This window comes from Salvelinus sp. IW2-2015, unplaced genomic scaffold (genome assembly GCF_002910315.2).
Source record: "Salvelinus sp. IW2-2015 unplaced genomic scaffold, ASM291031v2 Un_scaffold1210, whole genome shotgun sequence".
In the NCBI taxonomy this organism is placed as follows: Eukaryota; Metazoa; Chordata; class Actinopteri; order Salmoniformes; family Salmonidae; genus Salvelinus; species Salvelinus sp. IW2-2015.
This window is the reverse complement of record NW_019942779.1, coordinates 251,150-272,117: the sequence shown is the minus strand read 5'-3', so window position 1 is coordinate 272,117 and position 20,968 is coordinate 251,150. Positions and strand designations below refer to the sequence as shown.

Below are 20,968 nucleotides of genomic sequence, written 5' to 3'. Positions count from 1 at the left end.
GGTGAAGAAGCACTGCTTCGCGACACAACTGAGCAATGTGTGTTTGTCTGTGTGTTGTGGGGGTGCGTGGATGTGTTTGTTGTGTTAGAGAGAGAGAGAGAGATACAGAAAGAAACAAATAGACAGAGAGAGAGAGAGAGAGAGAGGAGAGAGAGAGAGAGGAGAGAGAGAGAGAGAGAGGAGAGAGAGAGAGAGAGTGAAAATACTACAATATGCAAAAGAGCCAGCATGTTTGAATGGAGAACTGAAGTCCCCTACTGTAGCTGCGTTGTGTAGATCAGAGAGTAGTAAGGGTACTATGGGGGTTGTTGGGAGGGGGTGCATTAGAGAGTACTGGGGTTGTGAGGAGGAGTGACATTAGAGAGTACTGGGGTTGTGGGGAGGGAGTGACATTGGAGAGTACTGGGGTTGTGGGGGGGAGTGACATTATAGAGTACTGGGGAGTGACAGAGAGTACTGGGTTGTGGGGAGTGAGTGACATTAGAGAGTACTGGGGTTGTGGGGAGGGTGACATTAGAGAGTTGGGGTTGTGGGGAGGGAGTGACATTAGAGAGTACTGGGGTTGTGGGGAGGGAGTGACATTAGAGTGTGTATGGGAGTGACATTAGAGAGTACTGGGGTTGTGGGGAGAGTGACATTAGAGAATACTGGGGTTGTGGGGAGGGAGTGACATTAGAGAGTACTGGTGTTGTGGGGAGGGAGTGACATTAGAGAGTACTGGGGTTGTGGGGAGGGAGTGACATTAGAGAGTACTGGGTTGTGGGGAGGAGTGACATTAGAGAGTACTGGGGTTGTGGAGGGGAGTGACATTAGAAAATAATGGGGTTGTGGGGAGGGAGTGACATTAGAGGAGTACTGGGTTGTGGGAGGGAGTACATTAGAGATACTGGGTTTGTGGGAGGGGTGACATTAGAGAGTACTGGGGTTGTGGGGAGGGAGTGACATTAGAGTGTACTGGGAGTGACATTAGAGAGTACTGGGGTTGGTGGGGAGGAGTGACATTAGAGTGTACTGGGGAGTGACATTAGAGAGTACTGGGTTGTGGGGAGGGAGTGACATTAGAGAGTACTGGGGAGTGACATTAGAGAGTACTGGGGTTGTGGGGAGGGAGTGACATTAGAGAGTACTGGGAGTGGAACATTAGAGAGTACTGGGGTGTAGGGGGGGGGGGGGTGACATTAGATAGTACTGGGGTTGTGGGGAGGGAGTGACAGAGAGTACTGGGGTTGTGGGGAGGGAGTGACATTAGAGAGTACTGGAGTTGTGGGGAGGAGTGACATTAGAGAGTACTGGGGTTTGGGGAGGAGTGACATTAGAGAGTACTGGAGTTGTGGGGATGAGTGACATTAGAGAGTACTGGGGTTGTGGGTAGGGAGTGGACATTAGAGAGTACTGGGTTGTGGGGAGTGAGTGACATTAGAGAGTACTGGGGTTGTGGGAGGGAGTGACATTAGAGAGTACTGGGGTTGTGGGAGTGAGTGACATTAGAGATACTGGTTGTGGGGAGAGTGACATTAGAGAGTACTGGTTGTGGGGGAGTGACATTAGAGTGTACTGTGGGAGTGACATTAGAGAGTATCTGGGGTTGTGGGGAGGGAGTGACATTAGAGAATAATGGGGTTGTGGTGGAGGGAGTGACATTAGAGAGTACTGGGGTTGTGGGGAGGGAGTGACATTAGAGAATACTGGATTGTGGGAGGAGTGACATTAGAGAGTATCTGGGGTTGTGGGGAGGTGAGTGACAGTAGAGAGTACTGGGGTTGTGGGGAGGGAGTGACAATATAGAGAGTCTGGGTGTGTGGGAGGGAGTGACATTGAGAGTTCTGGGGTTGGGGAGGGGCAGGGATGACGCTAATAGAGAGTTACTGGGGAGTGACATTAGAGAATACTGGGGTTGTGGGGAGGGAGTGACATTAAGAGTCAGTACTGGGGAGTGACATTAGAGAGTACTGGGTTGTGGGTGGGATGATGAGCAGAGGAGTGACATTAGAAGAAGAGTACTGGGGTAGTGACAGTAAGAGAAGTAACTGGGGTTGGGGGGGGGGGCGAGGGGTTACATTAGGAGTACTGGGGAGTGACATTAGAGTTAACTGGGGGTTGTGGGGAGGGATGACATTAGAGAGTACTGGGGAGTGACATTAGAGAGTACTGGGGTTGGTGGGGAGGGATGACATTAGATTGATATGGGGGAAGTGACCATTAGAGGTTGTCAGTACTGGGGTTGTGGGGGGTGACATTAGAGAGTGACTAGGGAGGACATTCAGAGAGTACTGGGGGTTGTTGGGGAGGGAGTGACATTAGAGAGTACTGGGAAGTGACATGTAGAGAGTACTGGGTTGTGGGGGGACGAGGGGTGACATTAGAGAGTAGTTGGGGAGTGACATTAGAGAGTACTGGGTTGTGGGGAGGGAGTGACATTTAAGAGTACTGGGGGAGTGACATTCAGAAGGTACTGGGGTTTGTGGAGGGAGATCGTACACTTGTGAGTGGTGTGGGGAGGGAGTGACATTATAGAGTACTGGGGAGTGACAGAGAGTACTGGGGAGTGACAGAGAGTACTGGGGTTGTGGGGAGGGAGTGACATTCTGGGCTTGGTCATGCCCTGGCACCATGCCAGTAGAGATTACAGCCTGTGTTTCTGCCTGGCCCCTCCTTTGTCCCTGTCTGCCCCCTCCCGCCCCACTCCCTCCCTCCCTCACAGACTCCCTCGTTGTCCCTTTGCCCTCTGTATAGGCATCTGCATACTAGGTTCGGTTCGCTCCTAGCAGAACTCGGCTAGGCGACGTGGGCGTCTGTGCCTCGCATACTCCTTTAAAAGGTTGTTGCTTGAAAAACAAGACAAWAGTGGCAATAGTACTGTTTGTCCATCTTGAGACGCCGTAGCCACTTCCTCAGAATAGTCATAATTAATCTAAGAAATCTGTCATTCATTTTGATATTTTTGATTAGGAACGCTTTGTCACGCAATTTTACATCTAATTTTACAACTATCGTAAGCCGTCAAGTGGAAAAATGTGCATGAAAACGAGTCGTCTCTCATTGAATGACAACACTTCATTGAAGAATCCCTACTGCTGACCCATCACCGACGAAGGGCCGTAGACTTTTGCTACCGAACTTCGGCTTACATCAAGAAACGTGCACGAACATGTGCATGAACAGCTGAAAAACCCTTGCATGAAAACCAAAACGAACCATAACGTCACAAAATTTTGTCATAATATATGCACAAACTGTTTAGACTGGGAAGCATAGCCTTAGAAGCCTTAGGCCCCCTCCCTTTGTCCGTCCCTCAGTCTCTTCCCCTTCGTAACCACCCCTGACTTGTCCCTGCCCCTCACCCTCTCCACCTAGCCCCCTCTCTTGTCCTCTCTTGTCCCTCAGTCTCCTCTCCCTACAAGACACCTAAAGAGCTCCCTTCTGTTCTCTCTAGTTTGATCCACTGCCACTCAATTGCCTTAATTATCAACTGCATCAATACATTTATGATGTTGATTTAAATAACTTAAAAGTCAAAGTTGTTATCTAACAAATATACACTACCGGTCAAACATTTTAGAACACCTACTCATTCAAGGGGTTTTCTTTATTTTACTATTTTCTACATTGTTGAATAATAGTGAAGACATCAAATCTATGAAATAACACATATGGAATCATGTAGTAACCAAAAAAGTGTTTTACAAATCAAAATATATTTTATATTTGAGATTCTTCAAATAGCCACCCTTTGCCTTGATGACAGCTTTGCACACTCTTGGCATTCTCTCAACCAGCTTCATGAGGAATGCTTTTCCAACAGTCTTGAAGGAGTTCCCACATAATGCTGAGCACTTGTTGGCTGCTTTTCCTTCACTCTGTGGTCCGACTCATCCCAAACAATCTCAATTTGGTTGAGGTTGGGTGATTGTGGAGGCCAGGTCATCTGATGCAGCACTCCATCACTCTCCTTCTTGGTCAAATAGGCCTTACACAGCCTGCAGGTGTGTTGGGTCATTGTATACAGTGTATATATATATATATATATATATATTTTTTTTTTTAATACATTTACAAGGGTCATTCAATGGTTTCTTGTTATCCTAAATGTGATGAGCACATTGGCATGTTTTAGAGCCAGTTACAGTATGTGAGGTTCAGATGATCTCTCCTGATTGATTTGTTAGGTCTTGTCAAGTGATCAGGGCCTGCATTCATAAAGCATCTTAGAATAGGATTGCTGATTTAGGATCAGGTTGCACCTGTCCATTTAATCGTGTTCATTATGATCTAAAAGGCTAAACTGATCCTATATCAGTACTCCTACTATGAGAGACCCTTTGTGAATACAGCAGGCCCTGGTGAATGGACAGATCAGGCTGAAAGACATACTGTATCCCTATGTGTATACAGTGTGATGTACATGTGAAGCTGATGGATGTCTCTCTATCTCTGTGTCCTTGCAGTAATCCAGTTTGGGTTTGTGACCCTGTTCGTGGCATCGTTCCCGCTGGCCCCACTTTTCGCACTCCTTAACAACATCATCGAGATACGCCTGGATGCCAAGAAGTTTGTGGCCGAGCTCAGGAGGCCGGTCGCTGCAAGGGCAAAAGACATTGGTGGGTTCAAAGTTCAGCCTCTGACTGTTCACTCTTTAAGCACACAGGTTATTTTTTTATTAGACTGTGGTTTAAATTGATTCCTTTCACAATAATAAACCTAATATTGAATTCAGTCCAATACAAGTTATTTACAGAGAGAAAAAAACATGATGGTTATTTCTGAGTTCTTCCTGACCATGTGACCAGGAAGTCACTTTTGCTTAAGATATTTTATCTCATCAAGATGAACCTGTATGTATACACTGAGTATACCAAACATTAGAAACATCTTCTTTCCTAATATTGAGTTGCACCCCCCCACCCCATTTCCCTCAGAACAGCCTCAATTCGTTGGGGGATGGACTCTACAAGGTATCGAAAGTGTTCCACAGGGATGCTGGCCCTTGTTGGCTCCACTGCTTCCAACAGTTGTGTCAAATTGGCTGGATGTGAAAAACACAGGAAACTGCTGAGTGTGAAAAACCCAGCAGTTTTGCAGATCTTGACACAAACCGGTGCGCCTGGCATCTACTACCATAATTACCCCGTTCAAAGGCACTTAAATATTTTCTCTTGCGCATTCATCCTCTGAATGGCACACATCCATGTCTCAATTGACTCAAGGCTTAAAAATCCTTCTTTAACCTGTCTCATCCCTTTCATCTATAACGATTGAAGTGGATTTAACAAGTGACATCAATAAGGGATCATAGCTTTCACCTGGATTCACCTGGTCAGTCTATGTTATAAAGAGCAGGTGTTCTAAATGTTTTGTACAATCAGTGTATACAGGTTAAATGAAAATGGACTCATGTGGTCAGGTAAAAACTTAGGAATGCAAATATGATCTAGTGGTTTCTATTCTTTCTACATACAAACCTACAAACGTAACTAGAGGGGGGAATTTGTCCTGCTGATGTATTATGGGAATTGTTATGCTTGTGTTTTTGTACTATTTAGCACTTTTGTGWTCTTAAATAAACGTCAGATTGACATAGATCCAGGCATAAAACTCACACCATCCCACAACAGTAGTGTAGAGGCATTAACCCCAAGACAATGACTGTAGAGGAAGGGAACAAAAGGGGGGTTCACTACAGTATGTGATTTGCTGCTCTAAGTAATCTATAGATTTGTTATAAGGCTCCAAGTGGCACAGCGGTCTAAGGCACTGCATCTCAATGCTASAGGCATCACCACAGACACCCTGGTTTGAATTCAGGCTGTATCACAACCGGCCGTGATTGGGAGTCCCACAGGGCAGCGCACAATTGTCATCCGGTTTTGGCCGTTGTAGGCCGTCATTGTAAATAAGAATTTGTTCTTAACTGACTTGCCTAGTTAAATGAAGGTTAAATAAAATAACAAATTATAATCATTAAAATATAAGATTGTAATAACATGGACCATCAAGAGTTCTGACTCATGTTTTTCTTTCTTCTCTGATTCCAGGAATATGGTACAACCTTCTCCGAGCTGTGGCTAAAGTGGCCGTCATCATAAATGTAAGTCATTCCGGTAATCCCAGCAAAATATAATGGTGGAAGATGACCAAATTATGAAAAAAAATACACAATTCTCGCACTTTAACATATACTGTTCTGATTTAGATAGGGGAGTCATTGAAATGTTCTGCAGAAGTTTTTTTTTTTTTAAATCCATCTTATTCATTCCTCAACCACCTCAACAATAACAAGTCTGCACTTAAAAAAACGAGAACGGTTTTTCATTGAAGCTCAGCCTGGTCCACATTTAAGAGCCGGTCCTTTACTGTGAATATACAGTATGTCAACACTCTTGGAGGGTTGCTTGTAAAACCTCATAATTAGGCTTTTAAATGGTTTCACCTCTAAAACTACTGACCCTCGATGCAGAAAAGACCATACTTGGTCAGAAGGAGAGTTAACGTGGTCATAAATCCTGCAGACTCTCACTTCACTTCCAAAGGGTTCGCCATCGTCATGGTGATGTTGAAGTGAGATCCAGATCTGGGTTATTTATGACAACGGAGGCTTTCGATCAAAATGTAAGGGAGGGAATTCCTCACCTCCATCCTCCACTTATTCAGAGTGTTACCGATGGAACAGGATGTCAATGTCTCTTAACTTTAATGCCTTCTATGTTTATGTGCTGGCAAATCTCTGAACACAGAACGAAATCTCACATGGCCACTGGCCAGCTTCTCGGGTTAGGGTTAGGGCTAACATTTACGTTACCAGTCATATATGCTGACTGACAGATAGTTGCCGATGTACAGTGCCTTGCAAAAGTATTCATCCCCCTTGGCGTTGTTCCTATTTTTTGCATTACAACCTGTAATTTAAATTGATTTTTATTTGGATTTCATGTACTGGACATGCACAAAATAATCCAAATTGGTGGATATGTATTCACACCCTTTGCTATGAAGCCCCTAAATAAGATCTGGTGCAACCAATTACATAATTAGTTAAATAAAGTCCACCTGTGTCCAATCTAAGTGTCACATGATCTGTCACATGATCCCAGAATATATACACCTGTTCTGAAAGGCCCCAGAGTCTGCAACACCACTAAGCAAGGGGCAACACCAAGCAAGCAGCACCATGAAGACCAAGGAGCTCTCCAAACAGGTCAGGGACAAAGTTGTGGAGAAGTACAGATCAGGGTTGGGTTATATAAAAATATCTGAAACTTTGAACATCCCATGGAGCACCATTAAATCCATTATTAAAAAATAGAAAGAATATGGCACCACAACAAACCTGCGAAAACTCACGGACCAGGCAAGGAGGGCATTAATCAGAGAGGCAACAAAGKGACCAAAGATAACCCTGAAGGAGCTGCAAAGCTCCACAGCGGAGATTGGAGTATCCGTCCATAGGACCACTTTAAGCCGTACACTCCACAGAGCTGGGCTTTACTGAAGTGTGGCCAGAAAAAAAGCCATTGCTTAAAGAAAAAAAGAAGCAAACACGTTTGGTGTTCACCAAAAGGCATGTGGGAGACTTCCCAAACATGTGGAAGAAGGTACTCTGGTCAGATGAGACTAAAAATTWGCTTTTTGGCAATCAAGGAAAATGCTCTGGCGCAAACCCAACACCTCACATCACCCCGAGAACACCATCCCCACAGTGAAGCATGGTGGTGGCAGCATCATGCTCTGGGGATGTTTTTCATCAGCAGGGACTGGGAAACTGGTCAGAATTGAAAGAATGATAGATGGCGCTAAATACAGGGAAATTCTTGAGGGAAACCTGTTTCAGTCTTCCCGAGATTTGAGACTGGGACGGAGGTTCACCTTCCAGCAGGACAATGACCCTAAGCATACTGCTAAAGCAACACTCGAGTGGTTTAAGGGGAAACATTTAAATGTCTTGGAATGGCTTAGTCAAAGCCCAGACCTCAATCAAATTGAGAATCTGTGGAATGACTTAAAGATTGCTGTACACCAACGGAACCCATCCAACTTGAAGGAGCTGGAGCAGTTTTGTCTTGAAGAATGGGCAAAAATCCCAGTGGCTAGATGTGCCAAGCTTATAGAGACATATCCCACGTGACTTGCAGCTGTAATTGCTGCAAAAGGTGGCTCTACAAAGTCTTGAATTTGGGAGAGGGGGTGAATTGTTTTGCACGCTCAAGTTTTGTGTTTTTTGGTCTTATTTCTTGTTTTTTTTCACAATAAAAAATATTTTGCATCTTCAAAGTGGTAGGCATGTTGTGTTAATCAAATTTTACAAACCCCCCAAAAATCCATTTTAATTCCATGTTGTAAGGCAACAAAATAGGAAAAATGCCAAGGGGGATGAAGTTGACAATTATATTCAACCTACAGTATATATCATTAGGGCGGGTTTCTACCTGGTATTACCATGTGACTTTCGTTAACCGAACAAGATGATCCAATCCCTATCTGTTGACAGGGCATTTGTTAATGTCAGGTGTAAACACTTGTCTTCAGGTGCTTTGTCATTGATCACTGTCTGTCTCTCTCCAGGCGTTTGTGATCTCCTTCACGTCAGACTTCATCCCGAGGCTGGTCTACCAGTACATGTACAGCTCAGACGGCTCCATGCACGGCTTCGTCAACCACACCCTGTCCTACTTCAACGTGAGCAACTTCCAGGACGGTAAAGAACCTATGGACCCACAGCATCAGGTGGAGATGTGTAGGTGAGTTTACACACAACACTGACTGACTGTGTGAAGTTTTTATATTATACATGTTTCATTGATTGTTATAAACTGGGTGGCTCAAGCCCTGAATGCTGGTTGGTTGACAGCTCTTGTATATCAGACCGTATACCACGGGTATGACAAAACATTTATTTTTACTGCTATAATTACGTTGATAAGCAGTTTATAATAGCAATAAGGTTAGTGGTATATCGTCAATATACCACGGCTAAGGGCTGTATCCAGGCACGCCACGTTGCGTCGTGCTTAAAAACAGCCCTTAACCTTTGTATATTGGCCATATACCACACCCCTTCAGGTATAATTGCTTAAATATAGAAGAAGCCAATAGCCTGCTGTGGTGCATGATCTGGTTGTATTGGACGAAGCTACCCCTAACCCTAACTGAGGAGCCAGAATACAGCCTCAGCCTCCTCATAGAAAAGACTCTGTGTGTGTGTGTGTCTGTGGGTGTGTGTGTGTGTGTGTGTGTGTGTGGTGTGTGGGTGTGTGTGTGTGTGTTGTGTGTGGGGGTGGTTGTGTGTGTGTGTGTGTGTGTGGTGTTGTGGGTGTGTGTGTGTGTGTGTGTGTGTGTGTGTGTGTGTGTGTGTGTGTGTGTGTGTGGTGTGGTGTGTGGGTGTGGTGTGTGTGTGTGTAGTCGTGTGTGTGTGTTTCTTATTGCTTAATTGTACATACTGTAAGCAAATAAATAGATGCCTTAATAAGTTACAAAAAAATATAATGTGCAGGAAATATTATAGCCATACTTAAAGTTACTGTGGCGTTTATTTACTGTACCTTTACAGTAAATATTTTGCCATCTGTTGTAATGTTTTCTGGTTTAGTCACTGAAATCAGATGACTCTTGACTCCAGGTATAAAGACTACAGGGAGCCCCCATGGTCCAACACACCCTACGTCATCTCTAAAGAGTTCTGGGCGGTCCTGGCTGCCAGACTGGCCTTCGTCATAGTCTTCCAGGTGAGTGGAGGAGTCCATTTATAGTTTGAAAGACTGCATTTTTCCGAAAAGGATTGGGGATCTTTATTATGGGCCTGTGTTCCTCCAAGAATGAAAAGCGTTAAACATAAGCAAACAGCTGCAGTTCTATTGTACAGTTAATCTTTCCTGCCAGACTTCCGCTAATTTGCAATATTCTGAGACACTCGTTTGGCTCTGAGAGATACTGCATGTTTACTGTAGACTTTGTCTCCTGCTTGTTCACCATGCTGTCGCTCACTTCCCTGTGTGTTTGTGTTTGTGTGTGTGTGTGTGTGCATGCCTGTTTCCTGCTGTTTCCCTTCCCCGTAGAATGTGGTGATGCTGATGAGTGACATCGTGGACTGGCTGATCCCAGACATCCCTAAAGACATCAGCCTTCAGATCCACAAGGAGAAGATCCTGATGGTGGAGCTGTTCATGAAGGAGGAACAGGGCAAGATGCAGTTCATAGACAGCATGATACCTTGTGGTGGCAAGGAGAAGCGCAACAACCATGCCCCTATAGCCCGCTCGCGCTCCATCCCACACACACACAGTCACACACACGCCAACAACTTCTAGCAGCTACTGTAAGGTGTAGCTTAACTAGCCAGGCAAAGGGTTACTACTGTCTGTATCCTTATCCTTGTCCAGACATTCCATAGAAAGGGAGAGGTGCTCCCTACAAGATGTTGTTGAGGCCCAACGAGGAGAAACAGAAACTGTCCCAGTGCTCAATGCCTATCTGTCAAGCCTCTCAGTGAATAACTAGCTAACTAGCTAACTGCCAACAAGTTAACTAACTGCCAACTAGTGGGGTCATGGGCTTTGAGGTCGCAAATATGCCATTTAGCTAACGCTTTTATCCAAAGCGACTTACAGTAGTGCAAATTATAGCGGACCATGTTCAATGAGAGAGAAAAGTATATATATATTTTTRCCCTTTTGCATAATGCTGTCAAGAAAATGTATTTTGTAACATGCTTTACAGTACTGTATGTCTGGCATACAAGGTATTTGTATGTTTGCCTCTTGTTAAAAGGATGTAGATGATACGTTATCCTTTACTGTTATGTCTCAACCATGTTTATGGTGCAAACAATCACTCTCGGAATACGCTACATGTTTTATTCAATTACAACAGATTTTCTTTCTTTCTTAATGTGCTTTGTTCTCAAAATTTATATTTTTTATTTACATATTTTATTGATTCGATTTTCATCGATTAAACATTTAAAAAGTAATTGGATAATATGAAATGTATTGTGTGTAGAGCAAATAATATAATCTTATTCTTAAATGGGTGACATGTTTTTTACGTCTTTGATACAAAAATCTCAAATGGTATTAGCTACCAAGCTCATTATTAGTTAACAAGCTCACAGTTGAGGGCTGTTTGTGGGCTCCCATGCTACCATAGAGTTAAAGCAGTTATTACATGGACTGTATTATAGCATAAGAGTCAAAAGGCACTGTTTAACAGATACTTCTAAACATAGTAAAATAGTTTGAATGACTTTACTTCAGGACATAAACTCAGCAGTGTTACAAATATCCCCTGTTATAAAATGCACAGTTCAGGCCAGTCTATCCCTGCCATAATACAGACTGATACTCTATGGCTTCTGTGTTGCTTCAAAGCCAGCCAGGATATTATTTTGGAACTTTTAAACTGTACTTAAAACTGTATATTGTTTACACGTACTTCTGTCTACTGGATATACTAAGAAATATAATATTTCTCGTTCTTTACTTGCCGTTCTTCAGAAGACAAGGACACTTTGATCCTTTTATATGTCAAACTAATGTATTCATACAAAAGTGAACATCATTTCATAGCAGCATATTTTACTGTATTGATACCGACTATGTTGTAAATGTTAAGGAGATCTGCCTATTCTTTTTTTGATGTGACGTTGAATAAATAATGCATTAAATTGAATGTAAACAATAAATATATGTTGCTGTGGGTATTGAGTGCCTTTGTTTTCTTAGGGAAGGAAGAGCAACATACACGGAACAGGATTGTGCCCTTTGCAGTAACTTAGCATTTTAAAATAGAGTATCCGTATCAAATTCAATGGCATCACTTAGATTTTTACAATCAAATATTATTGTTACCTTCAGTGTTTAGTACAATGAATTGTTGATGTGAAACATGAATTCAACATTGAAGGGCTACAATAGCATTTTGAATTTCAAAAGAACGTTGTACTTTATTTTGATGACATCACCCATAACAGTGTTTACCAAGTCATATAACTTCCTATCCTTACCTTGCAGTGATCTGGAACCTGTGTTATTTGAGATAGGCCAGACCTGACCCAGGACAGGACAGACGGTTTCAACTTCAGGAGATGGAACTAACTCAGACAAAGCACTTCATGTAAATAAAGGGAAATGTTCCTTCTCTACTTGACAACCCAACATGCTCTCCTTGATAGCACTTATCACATTTTTTAAGARGGGACAAAAGAAGCTGATTTTACTGGAAATCGTGCCTAAAGATTTTTTTTAAATGAACCCTGAAAGTTTTATTTTTACAATGTGAAGACATTCATCTTTTTTATTTAGTCTATATAGATCTGTGTATATAGTTTGAGAGGAAAATACCACATTTCCACTGAAGTAAAACAAACTCATGGAATTCTGGATCTTGCCCAGAAAATGTATTTTTTTTCAATCACTAGCTAGGTTTCAATCCAGTCGGCAACAGAGTTTCATAAATGTTTTCAGGGTTCATTCTACAATCCGCATAAAGACAATATGTGCATTTTCACACAAGTGGTGTTTCCACCAAACTGACTTGTTGCACATAAAATATACTTTTTCCGCTTACGGTTTGGAATAAATATCTCATGTTCAATGTGTTTCCATCGCATTTACAACTCTATCGATAGTTTTGTCACAAAAACTGTTGCATTACATAGCAAATGTGCCTACTCTGGTCTTCACACGTGCGCTGTAGCCAAACAGCTCACAGATACAGTACAGTTAGGCTCTGCGGGTAGGTTAGTCTACATGATGAGATTATTGCTAAGAGCGGCAGTCAAGCATCTATCATCTTGTCACCAGAATAAGACCCTCAAAATGTATTATTGTTGGAAAGGAGTATCAAGCTCATACCATGTACTTCCACCAAAATCAAATCAAATGTATTTATGAAGCCCTTCTTACATCAGCTGATGTCWCAAAGTGRTYTACAGAAACTCAGCCTAAAACCCCAAACAGCAAGCAATGCAGGTGTAGAAGCACGGTGGCTAGGAAAAACTCCCTAGAAAGGCAGGAACCCAGGAAGAAACCTAGAGAGGAACCAGGCTGTGAGGGGTGGCCAGTCRTCTTCTGYCTGTGCCGGYTGGAGATTATAACAGAACATGGCCAAGATGTTCAAATGTTCATAGATGACCAGTAGGGTCAAATAATAATACCAGCCTGTGAAGTTCATCATAATTAATTTAATCTGTAGCATAATAAACTGCATGGTTTTCCAAGTAATAGTGGGAGSACCACACACCATGTCATCGCATGACTCCAAGTTTTCTTCGATATCATGGTTATTATATAAATATTTAAACCGAAAGGCGTTTCCACCACTATTTKTCGCATAATTAATTTTAGCGACAAAAAAAGATCCCATCTTGTCGAACAAAAAATTATCTGTCTGCATTTATAACATCGTATCTGAAACTTCCTGTTTCCATGACAGCTGTCTTGGTATGACTTTACTCTCATGAAAACTGTGGATGGAAAAGTGGTTATTAATACTATTTTAGCTCCAAAATACTAATGCTCTCAAATGTTTTGCCAAAACCTAATGCTTAGCCTTATGGCATAGTAAAAGTKATCTTTGACTGAAAACAAACTCTGGCTTTTGCTTGTGTATGTGTATCTCAGATTCTTTCAATATTCCTAACCATCATGTGGTATGTTAGTGTGGCTTTTCTATCTTACTATGGTCAAGTGTATGGATGTTACACTACCTGTTCTCAGGTAAGTATTAGCAGTGGTGTAGTGATGTCTGGAAAAGTGGGTATACTCAAGTTTTGCCWAAAAATTCCCAAAGGAAAGGCGTGTGAAAAATTCTATGAGAAGCAGTGACAAACACTCTGAATGACCTAAAATTATAAATCCCTTATTGGTCCTTCACAGTCAGGCCAACCCAAGCTGTACTGTGCAGTAGGCTACCAGTAGGCCTACTATTGAGTTGAAAAATTGATGTTCAAAGTGCATAACAATACTTAAACCACATCAGGAGACCACTTTTGAGGTCTGGGAAAAAGCTAAGACATTTAGATTGTTTTGTGTAATTACCCTTTKATTCACGTGCCCAGGCACCTAGCAATGTTGTTTGGTTAGCTGTGTTWCTGTAGCACATGAGATGGAGTGGCCACTGGATTGATGGAAATAATCCTGATATCATTCWGCCAGGTAAGCATAGGCTACTTTGTAGCTAGATAACATTAAATTGAGAAGGTTTTTGGGAAAGCCTTTCCATTGACCTTTATTTATACAGGTTTTTCTCATTGAGATAAAATCTATTTTTCAAGAGAGACCTGGTTTAATTAGCATCTCCATATTTTCCCTGTTRCTTAYTTGTTMGAAATTTGAAAATGTTACTTCATATTGTGAGGCATGTCTTACCTTATTTCAAAGCAGCCTGTAGCCAAAATCCCACAATAGAAACATGGAGGCAATTATTTTATAAAGACCTGCTCATATGCGTTATGTTCTATTGGTTTTCTTTAAATGTTATTTAATTGTTTAGCAGCCAAAGGCATTATCCTAGTCATACTAGCAACCCAACATAGTTGTTGCATCTTTAGATCTCCCCTRTTTCTAAATTGCATTTTGGAACATTCGCGCATAGGTGAACATTGCTGCGCCTAAAATTTGAAGAAATAATAGGTTACCAACATTTTAAGCTAAACATTCTCATCTGTTCCCTCAGCCTTATTAATTGATGRGGCGTATACCTCCACACTACTTTGATGCGCATCATGGGGATTAAGAAGAGTCACAATGCAAATACTGTACCCTGTATGTACCTCTTTATTCTTTATAGCCACTAGATGGTAGCAGTGACTGGTGTACTGTAATCTCTTCATCAGTGCCAGTGGGTATTTATTATAKATMTTATTTTTATTTAACCTTTGTTTAACTATATGGCTATGTGTTGGAATCTGAGGCATGGTTTTGCATACTGAACAGGCCTATGTATATCTGTAGTTCTGGTGAGGATTCAAACATAATTTACTATTCAAATACTTTCTTAGAACCCCCCCCCCCCCCCCCCCCCCCCCCCCCCCCCCCCCCCGCCCCCCCCCCCCCCCCCCCCCCCCCAACCCCACCTGTTCCCAATACTTCATCCAGCGTCCACGGAGAGAGAAGGCCCTTCTAAAGATAGTCCAGTGGTGAAAGGCTGGCCTGAATGCCAGACCCGATGGGGCCTGTTCAGATCAGGGTGACAAGCTGCCATGGTGTGGAGAACCCCCAGCCGGTGCTCTTGCTGGCCTCCTGAGTGGGCATCTGCATCTCATAGTGAGGCGCACCCCTTGCCTCTGCCTCAGCCCTGTTGAGGACAACAGAGGGAGTCCTGATAAAGAGCCCATAGGAAGACCTGTGCATGACAACATAGGAATCCCCCTGTATGACATGTAGTGTCCTGTGTAGAAGCAAGTAGGGAGTCCTGAGACAGAGCACGTAGGTAGCGAGCCCTGGGTGTGTGCAAGTAGGGAGTCCTCAGAAAGGGAGTCATTTGACTGAGCATGTAGGGAGTATAGTGTGTAACAAGTAGGGAGTAAGGTAACACGTATGGAGTATAGAGTGTAACACGTAGGGAGTATAGAGTGTAACACGTAGGGAGTATAGAGTTAACACGTATGGAGTATAGAGTGTAACACGTATGGAGTATAGAGGTAGCAGCAGGGTAGTAACACGTAGGAGTATAGAGTGTAACACGTAGGGAGTATAGATGGAACACGTAGGGAGTATAGAGTGTAACACGTAGGGAGTATAGAGTGGAACACGTAGGGAGTATAGAGTGTAACACGTATGGAGTATAGAGTGTAACACGTAGGGAGTAAAGAGTGTAGCACGCAGGGAGTATAGAGTGTAACACGTAGGAGTATAGATGTAACGTAGGAGTATAGATGTAACACGTAGGGAGTATAGAGTGTAACACGTAGAGTATAGAGTGTAACACGTAGGGAGTATAGAGTGTAACACGTAGGGAGTATAGAGTGTAACACGTGGAGTATAGAGGTAACACAAGGGAGTATAGAGGTAACACGTAGGGAGTATAGAGTGTAACTAGTGGGTAAGAGTGTAACACGTTAGGAGTATAGAGTGTAACGTAGTAGAGTGTAACACGTAGGGAGTTATAGGTGTAACACGTATGGATAGAGGTGTAACACGTATGGAGTATAGAGTGTAGCAAGCAGGGAGTATAGAGTTGTAACACGTAGGGAATATAGAGTGTAACACGTAGGGAGTATATAGAGTTGAACACGTATGGAGTATAGAGTGTAGCACGTAGGGAGTATAGAGTGTAGCACGTAGGGAGTATAGAGTGTAGCACGTAGGGAGTATAGAGTGTAGCACATAGGGATATAGAGTGTAACACGTAGGGAGTATAGAGTGTAACACGTATGGAGTATAGAGTGTAACACGTAGGCAGGGAGTCCTGTGTATGACAACATATAGGGAGTTCTCTGTGTGATCAGGGAGTCCCTTGTATGACAGCATATAGGGAGTTCTCTGTGTGATCAGGGAGTCCCTGTGTATGACAGCATAGAGGAGTTCTCTGTGTGATCAGGGTCCTGTGTGATGACAGCACATTAGGATTCCGTGTGATCAGGGAGTCCTGTGTATGACAGCATATAGGGAGTTATCTGTGTGATCAGGGAGTCCTGTGTATGACAATGTAGAAGTCCTGCCTAAGTAGGACAACTTACTGGAGAAGACCTTGGAGTCCTGTGTGGGAAACCGTAGGCCAGGGTGTCTAGGGAGTTATTGGAGGCTTGCGTTCATATCCCACCACTGCCACCTATTGTTGTAAGTAGGCATGTGGGGTAGTGGGTTAGTTTTGGATCTGGTCAGGCCAGTTTTGCATTCAGGAGTTATTCATAGATTTCCTCTGTGCCATGGGAAGCAATGTGAATAGCATGATTGTTTTCAATCCATTGAGTGCAATGCGTTACCCAAAGCTCTGGTATCCTCTGRTCATGATGTCCAAAGGCACCAATATTCCACATGAGGGCGGTATTGAATTCATTTTCTTTTGCAACATGATCCAAAGATCTACTCTGTGCATACATTATAGCATTGGCTGGAATAGTACTCACACATAACTATTTCATGTTTAAAAAAAAAAATCTTTACTCTGACGAAGGGTACTGCTATGGGATCCCATGGCTCCTAACTATGTTCATTTGTCTGTGGGTTACATGGAGAAACAGTCAATTCTCAATCCTCTCAAAAAGGTTTTTGTGCCCAACATTACTATTTTGAAATTGTTCTTTGATTATATATATTTTTTCTTCTGGAGGGACAATGCAAAACAGCTCCAAATCAAATCAAATGTATTTATAAAGCCCTTCTTACATCAGCTGATGTCACAAAGTGTTATACAGAAACCCAGCCTAAAACCCCAAACAGCAAGCAATGCAGGTGTAGAAGCACGGTGGCTAGGAAAAACTCCCTAGAAAGGRCAAAACCTAGGAAGAAACCTAGTGAGGAACCAGGCTATGAGGGGTGGCCAGTCCTCTTCTGGCTGTGCCYGGTGGAGATRATWYCAGAACATGGCCAAGATGTTCAAATGTTCATAAATGACCAGCARGGTCAAATAATAATAATCACAGTAGTTGTCGAGMGTGCAGCATGTCAGTACCTCAGGAGTAAATGTCAGTTGGGTTTTCATAGCCGATCATTAAGAGTATCTCTARCGCTCCTGCTGTCTCTAGAGAGTTGAAAACAGCAGGTCTGGGACAGGTAGCACGGCTCCAGGCATTCCATGCTTTTCAAAACTCTTGTTCTGAGCACCTAAGATTTACTATGCAGTCTGACACATGTCAAAACAGTTTCATTGATCTTATTCAAATCAGTTTCATAGATTTTCTGATTTGTGTAAGGATAATATTCTAATGTTCTATATATCTTTACAGGAAACCTACTGATTGTTTGTTGAGGGCAGAAAGCTGTCACCCGTTTGCCTTGAAAAACAGTTTGCCCTACAGCCAATTCTGTAGAATCAAAGGAATTAGCAAAAAACAATCAAGATTTTGATAGAAACATGTCTGAGATGGGGAAAAAAATGAAAGAATATTAAGACAGTATCTGTAATGTGTTTTCAGACTCTCCCTTGGTCGTATTCTCGTGGGGCATACATTTTCAGAAATCAATTGGTAAATTTACTACCCCAAACTACCCCCCCCCCCCCCCCCCAACACCTCCTTGCGCCTCTACGGGATGGAAACTACAAGTGTAATGGCTGTGCTCAATGCAATGGCACTTACAAATGTAGATCCTTCAAACACCCCCAAACAGGGAAACAAATCCCAATCAAAGGTGTTATCACGTGCTCCAATAAGGCAGTTTTTTAATCTTATAAGTCACCCTCCCTAGGTAGGGGGGTAGCCGTGACAATTTATTGTTAAAACGAGAGGCCACATGGATCTTTAATTTAAAGAHCATTGCTCCCTTCGGTCTCAATGCAAAGTTTGATCCATTCTTGTCATTATTGTGTTTTTGCTATTCATTGTTAATAATGTTTTGTAGGCCTATGTAGCCAGATTATACATATGATCTTATGTTATGCTTTTTTTTAGATGTTCTATTTTTATCTATAAATCAACCAATGAAATCAAGAGGCACCCGGTCGTGATTACAGACGCCTGTGTGTGTACTTTCAAACTGTCTGCACTGGTGACAGGCAGTGTTTGTCATTATACCCTGATGAAGACAGCTTGGCTGTCCAAACGTTGGTTATTAAATGATTTCATCTGAGCTCCTAGAATGTGCTTCTCTCCTTTTCTTTTCTTTTCCAAGTGTTCTACTCCGCTAGCCAGCACCTCGCCTAAACAGGTGTGTGTTTCTTTCGCCTTCATGATGTCTAAAGAAGCAAATAATACGTAACAGCTTGGGTGAGTACAATGAGTACTGCTGCAGCTATTGCTTTTATTCTTCCCATATAATCAGGGACTGGTTTAGACCTGGGGCACTAGGTGAGTGCAATTAACTATCAAGTATAGAACATTAAAGTGTTGTGGGCCTCCAGGACCATAACTGAATAGCCCTACTTTACTGTGTATACTATATCAATATCTAAAACTTAGCATCTTAATCCTCCTCAACTATTTTCAGTTCTTTGAAACCTGATGACTGTGTGTGACTTACTCTGTCCTTCACATGGGGCCCCTGGCTGTATTGAGTCCGTTTGAGCAAACGTATTTCCACCAACAAATTGAGTCAGACATATAAATATATGCACCAGGAGGAGGGAGAGGCTGATTCTCCCAGACACGGGCTGCGTCAGAGAGGGGTGAAAAGCAGCGGCAGGTCCTCACATCTCCCTGGGACTTCCAGGCTGAGGCTGACATGGGAGGCCTGGTCCTCCTGAGCGCGTCAACAGCATCAGAATGGGAACTTTGCTGTGACATCAAACAAATCAGGCCTTCACTGTAAATAAGAATGTGTTCTTTAAAGGTCTAGTGCAGTCAAAATCTTGATTTCCTGTGTTTTATATATATTTCCACACTATGAGGTTGGAATAATACTGTGAAATTGTGAAAATTATGATAATGCCCTTTTAGTGTAAGAGCTGTTTGAAAAGCGCCTGGAATTTCAGCCTGTTTTGGTGGGATGGAGTTTTGGCCTGCCTGGTGACATCATCAGGCGGTAAATTAGTTAATAGACCAATAAGAGAATTCCAAACCTCTCTGCCAATAACAGCTTGTTTTTAGTTTCCCCTTCCCCACTCAGACCACAGACAGTCCTAGCAAAATTCTTGCTTGAGAAATTACTTTTTGTTAAGAAGCATTTTTCTTTTTTTTTTAACAAATAGTTCAATAACTGGACATGTTAGGTTTGATAAAAATTCAAAAAATGAAGTAAAAGATCAAATTGATCAACAGCAGATATTTTAACAAATGTGATGGTCAAAATGCATTAAAAAAATACTTGAATATTTGTTTGCATGAAAGCACACAACAGCACACGCCACTGAAATAATATACTGTAATTAGCTTGTCTTAGTACAGGGGGAGAGACATTATGTACTATCACCTTCTAAAACGTACTTCTCTTCATTCACTCTACATTTGCTTATACACACACGCACATACAGAAGTGTTGACACAGGCACAGCAGACAGAGTAACTGGGCACATTGGGCACATGTTCAGAGCACACGGATGGTGACTAATGCATTGATGAGTCACTTTTCCCACAGCATAGCTTTACGTTGTCCTCTCCTCACATAGTACGTACACCACGGCAGCAGAGCACAGCCACCGTCAGCCACCCCTGGTGCACTGACCTATACAAAATGGTGGCAGACCAGAGCGTCTTGGCCAACCGACCAGTCCTAATGCCAGAGTGGACATGGAGCGCCCTGAGGCTCTCTGTACCCCACTGAGGTCACTTCCACCCTGGCTGACTCCAGTGTAGCGCTGCAGCCTCAGCTGCCCAGGATTCCAGACATGATTTCAAAAGTAGTATTTATATTCTTTCAAATACTTTTGAGTGTTTGGTTAAACCTCTCCTGGAGCCAGATTGAACATTTGGGACTATTCCATTGGTTCAATTGTGTCAAGCAAGCCAAATGAATCGCAACTGAAGGGTTTGAAAGAAAACAAATACTATTGAACCAAGGTCTGAAGGGTTCACTCCCCTTTCACAGTGTATCTTTCCCCCAGGTGATACCAGCTCATACTGAGACAGGGCTAAAGGTGTTCAAATGATTCATTGCTGACATTTCAAAAATATCAGTGACCAAATTGATGTGCTGCAACATTCTCATCAGACTGATTTCAAATTGTGTTTGACGTCATGCGATTTGTGACGCTCGTCCAAACAGCACATTCTGTATAATTACACTTTGTAAAAGTACCAAACATTGCCAAAATGGAAACGACTGCAGTGAAAGATAAGGTGCCACAATACCAGGTTGTCATTGTAAATAAGAACTTAACTGACTTGCCTGGCTAAATAAAGGTTAAATAAATAAATAAAATGAAATTAGGTCCACTTTAAGAC

The 20,968-nt window shown here is 42.5% G+C and overlaps 1 protein-coding gene across 1 annotated transcript in view; it reads left to right on the top strand.

The window, feature by feature from the left end:
- LOC112070042 (anoctamin-1-like) overlaps positions 1-11,687 on the top strand; it is a 40,442-nt gene extending 28,755 nt beyond the window's left edge. The window contains exons 13-17 of the mRNA XM_070438821.1: positions 4,446-4,598; positions 6,033-6,085; positions 8,557-8,732; positions 9,611-9,716; positions 10,047-11,687. Coding sequence (XP_070294922.1) covers positions 4,446-4,598; positions 6,033-6,085; positions 8,557-8,732; positions 9,611-9,716; positions 10,047-10,298 — 740 coding nt within the window. The 3' untranslated portion in view covers positions 10,299-11,687. The remainder of the gene's footprint in view (positions 1-4,445; positions 4,599-6,032; positions 6,086-8,556; positions 8,733-9,610; positions 9,717-10,046) is intronic.
- The last annotated feature ends 9,281 nt before the right edge of the window (positions 11,688-20,968 follow it).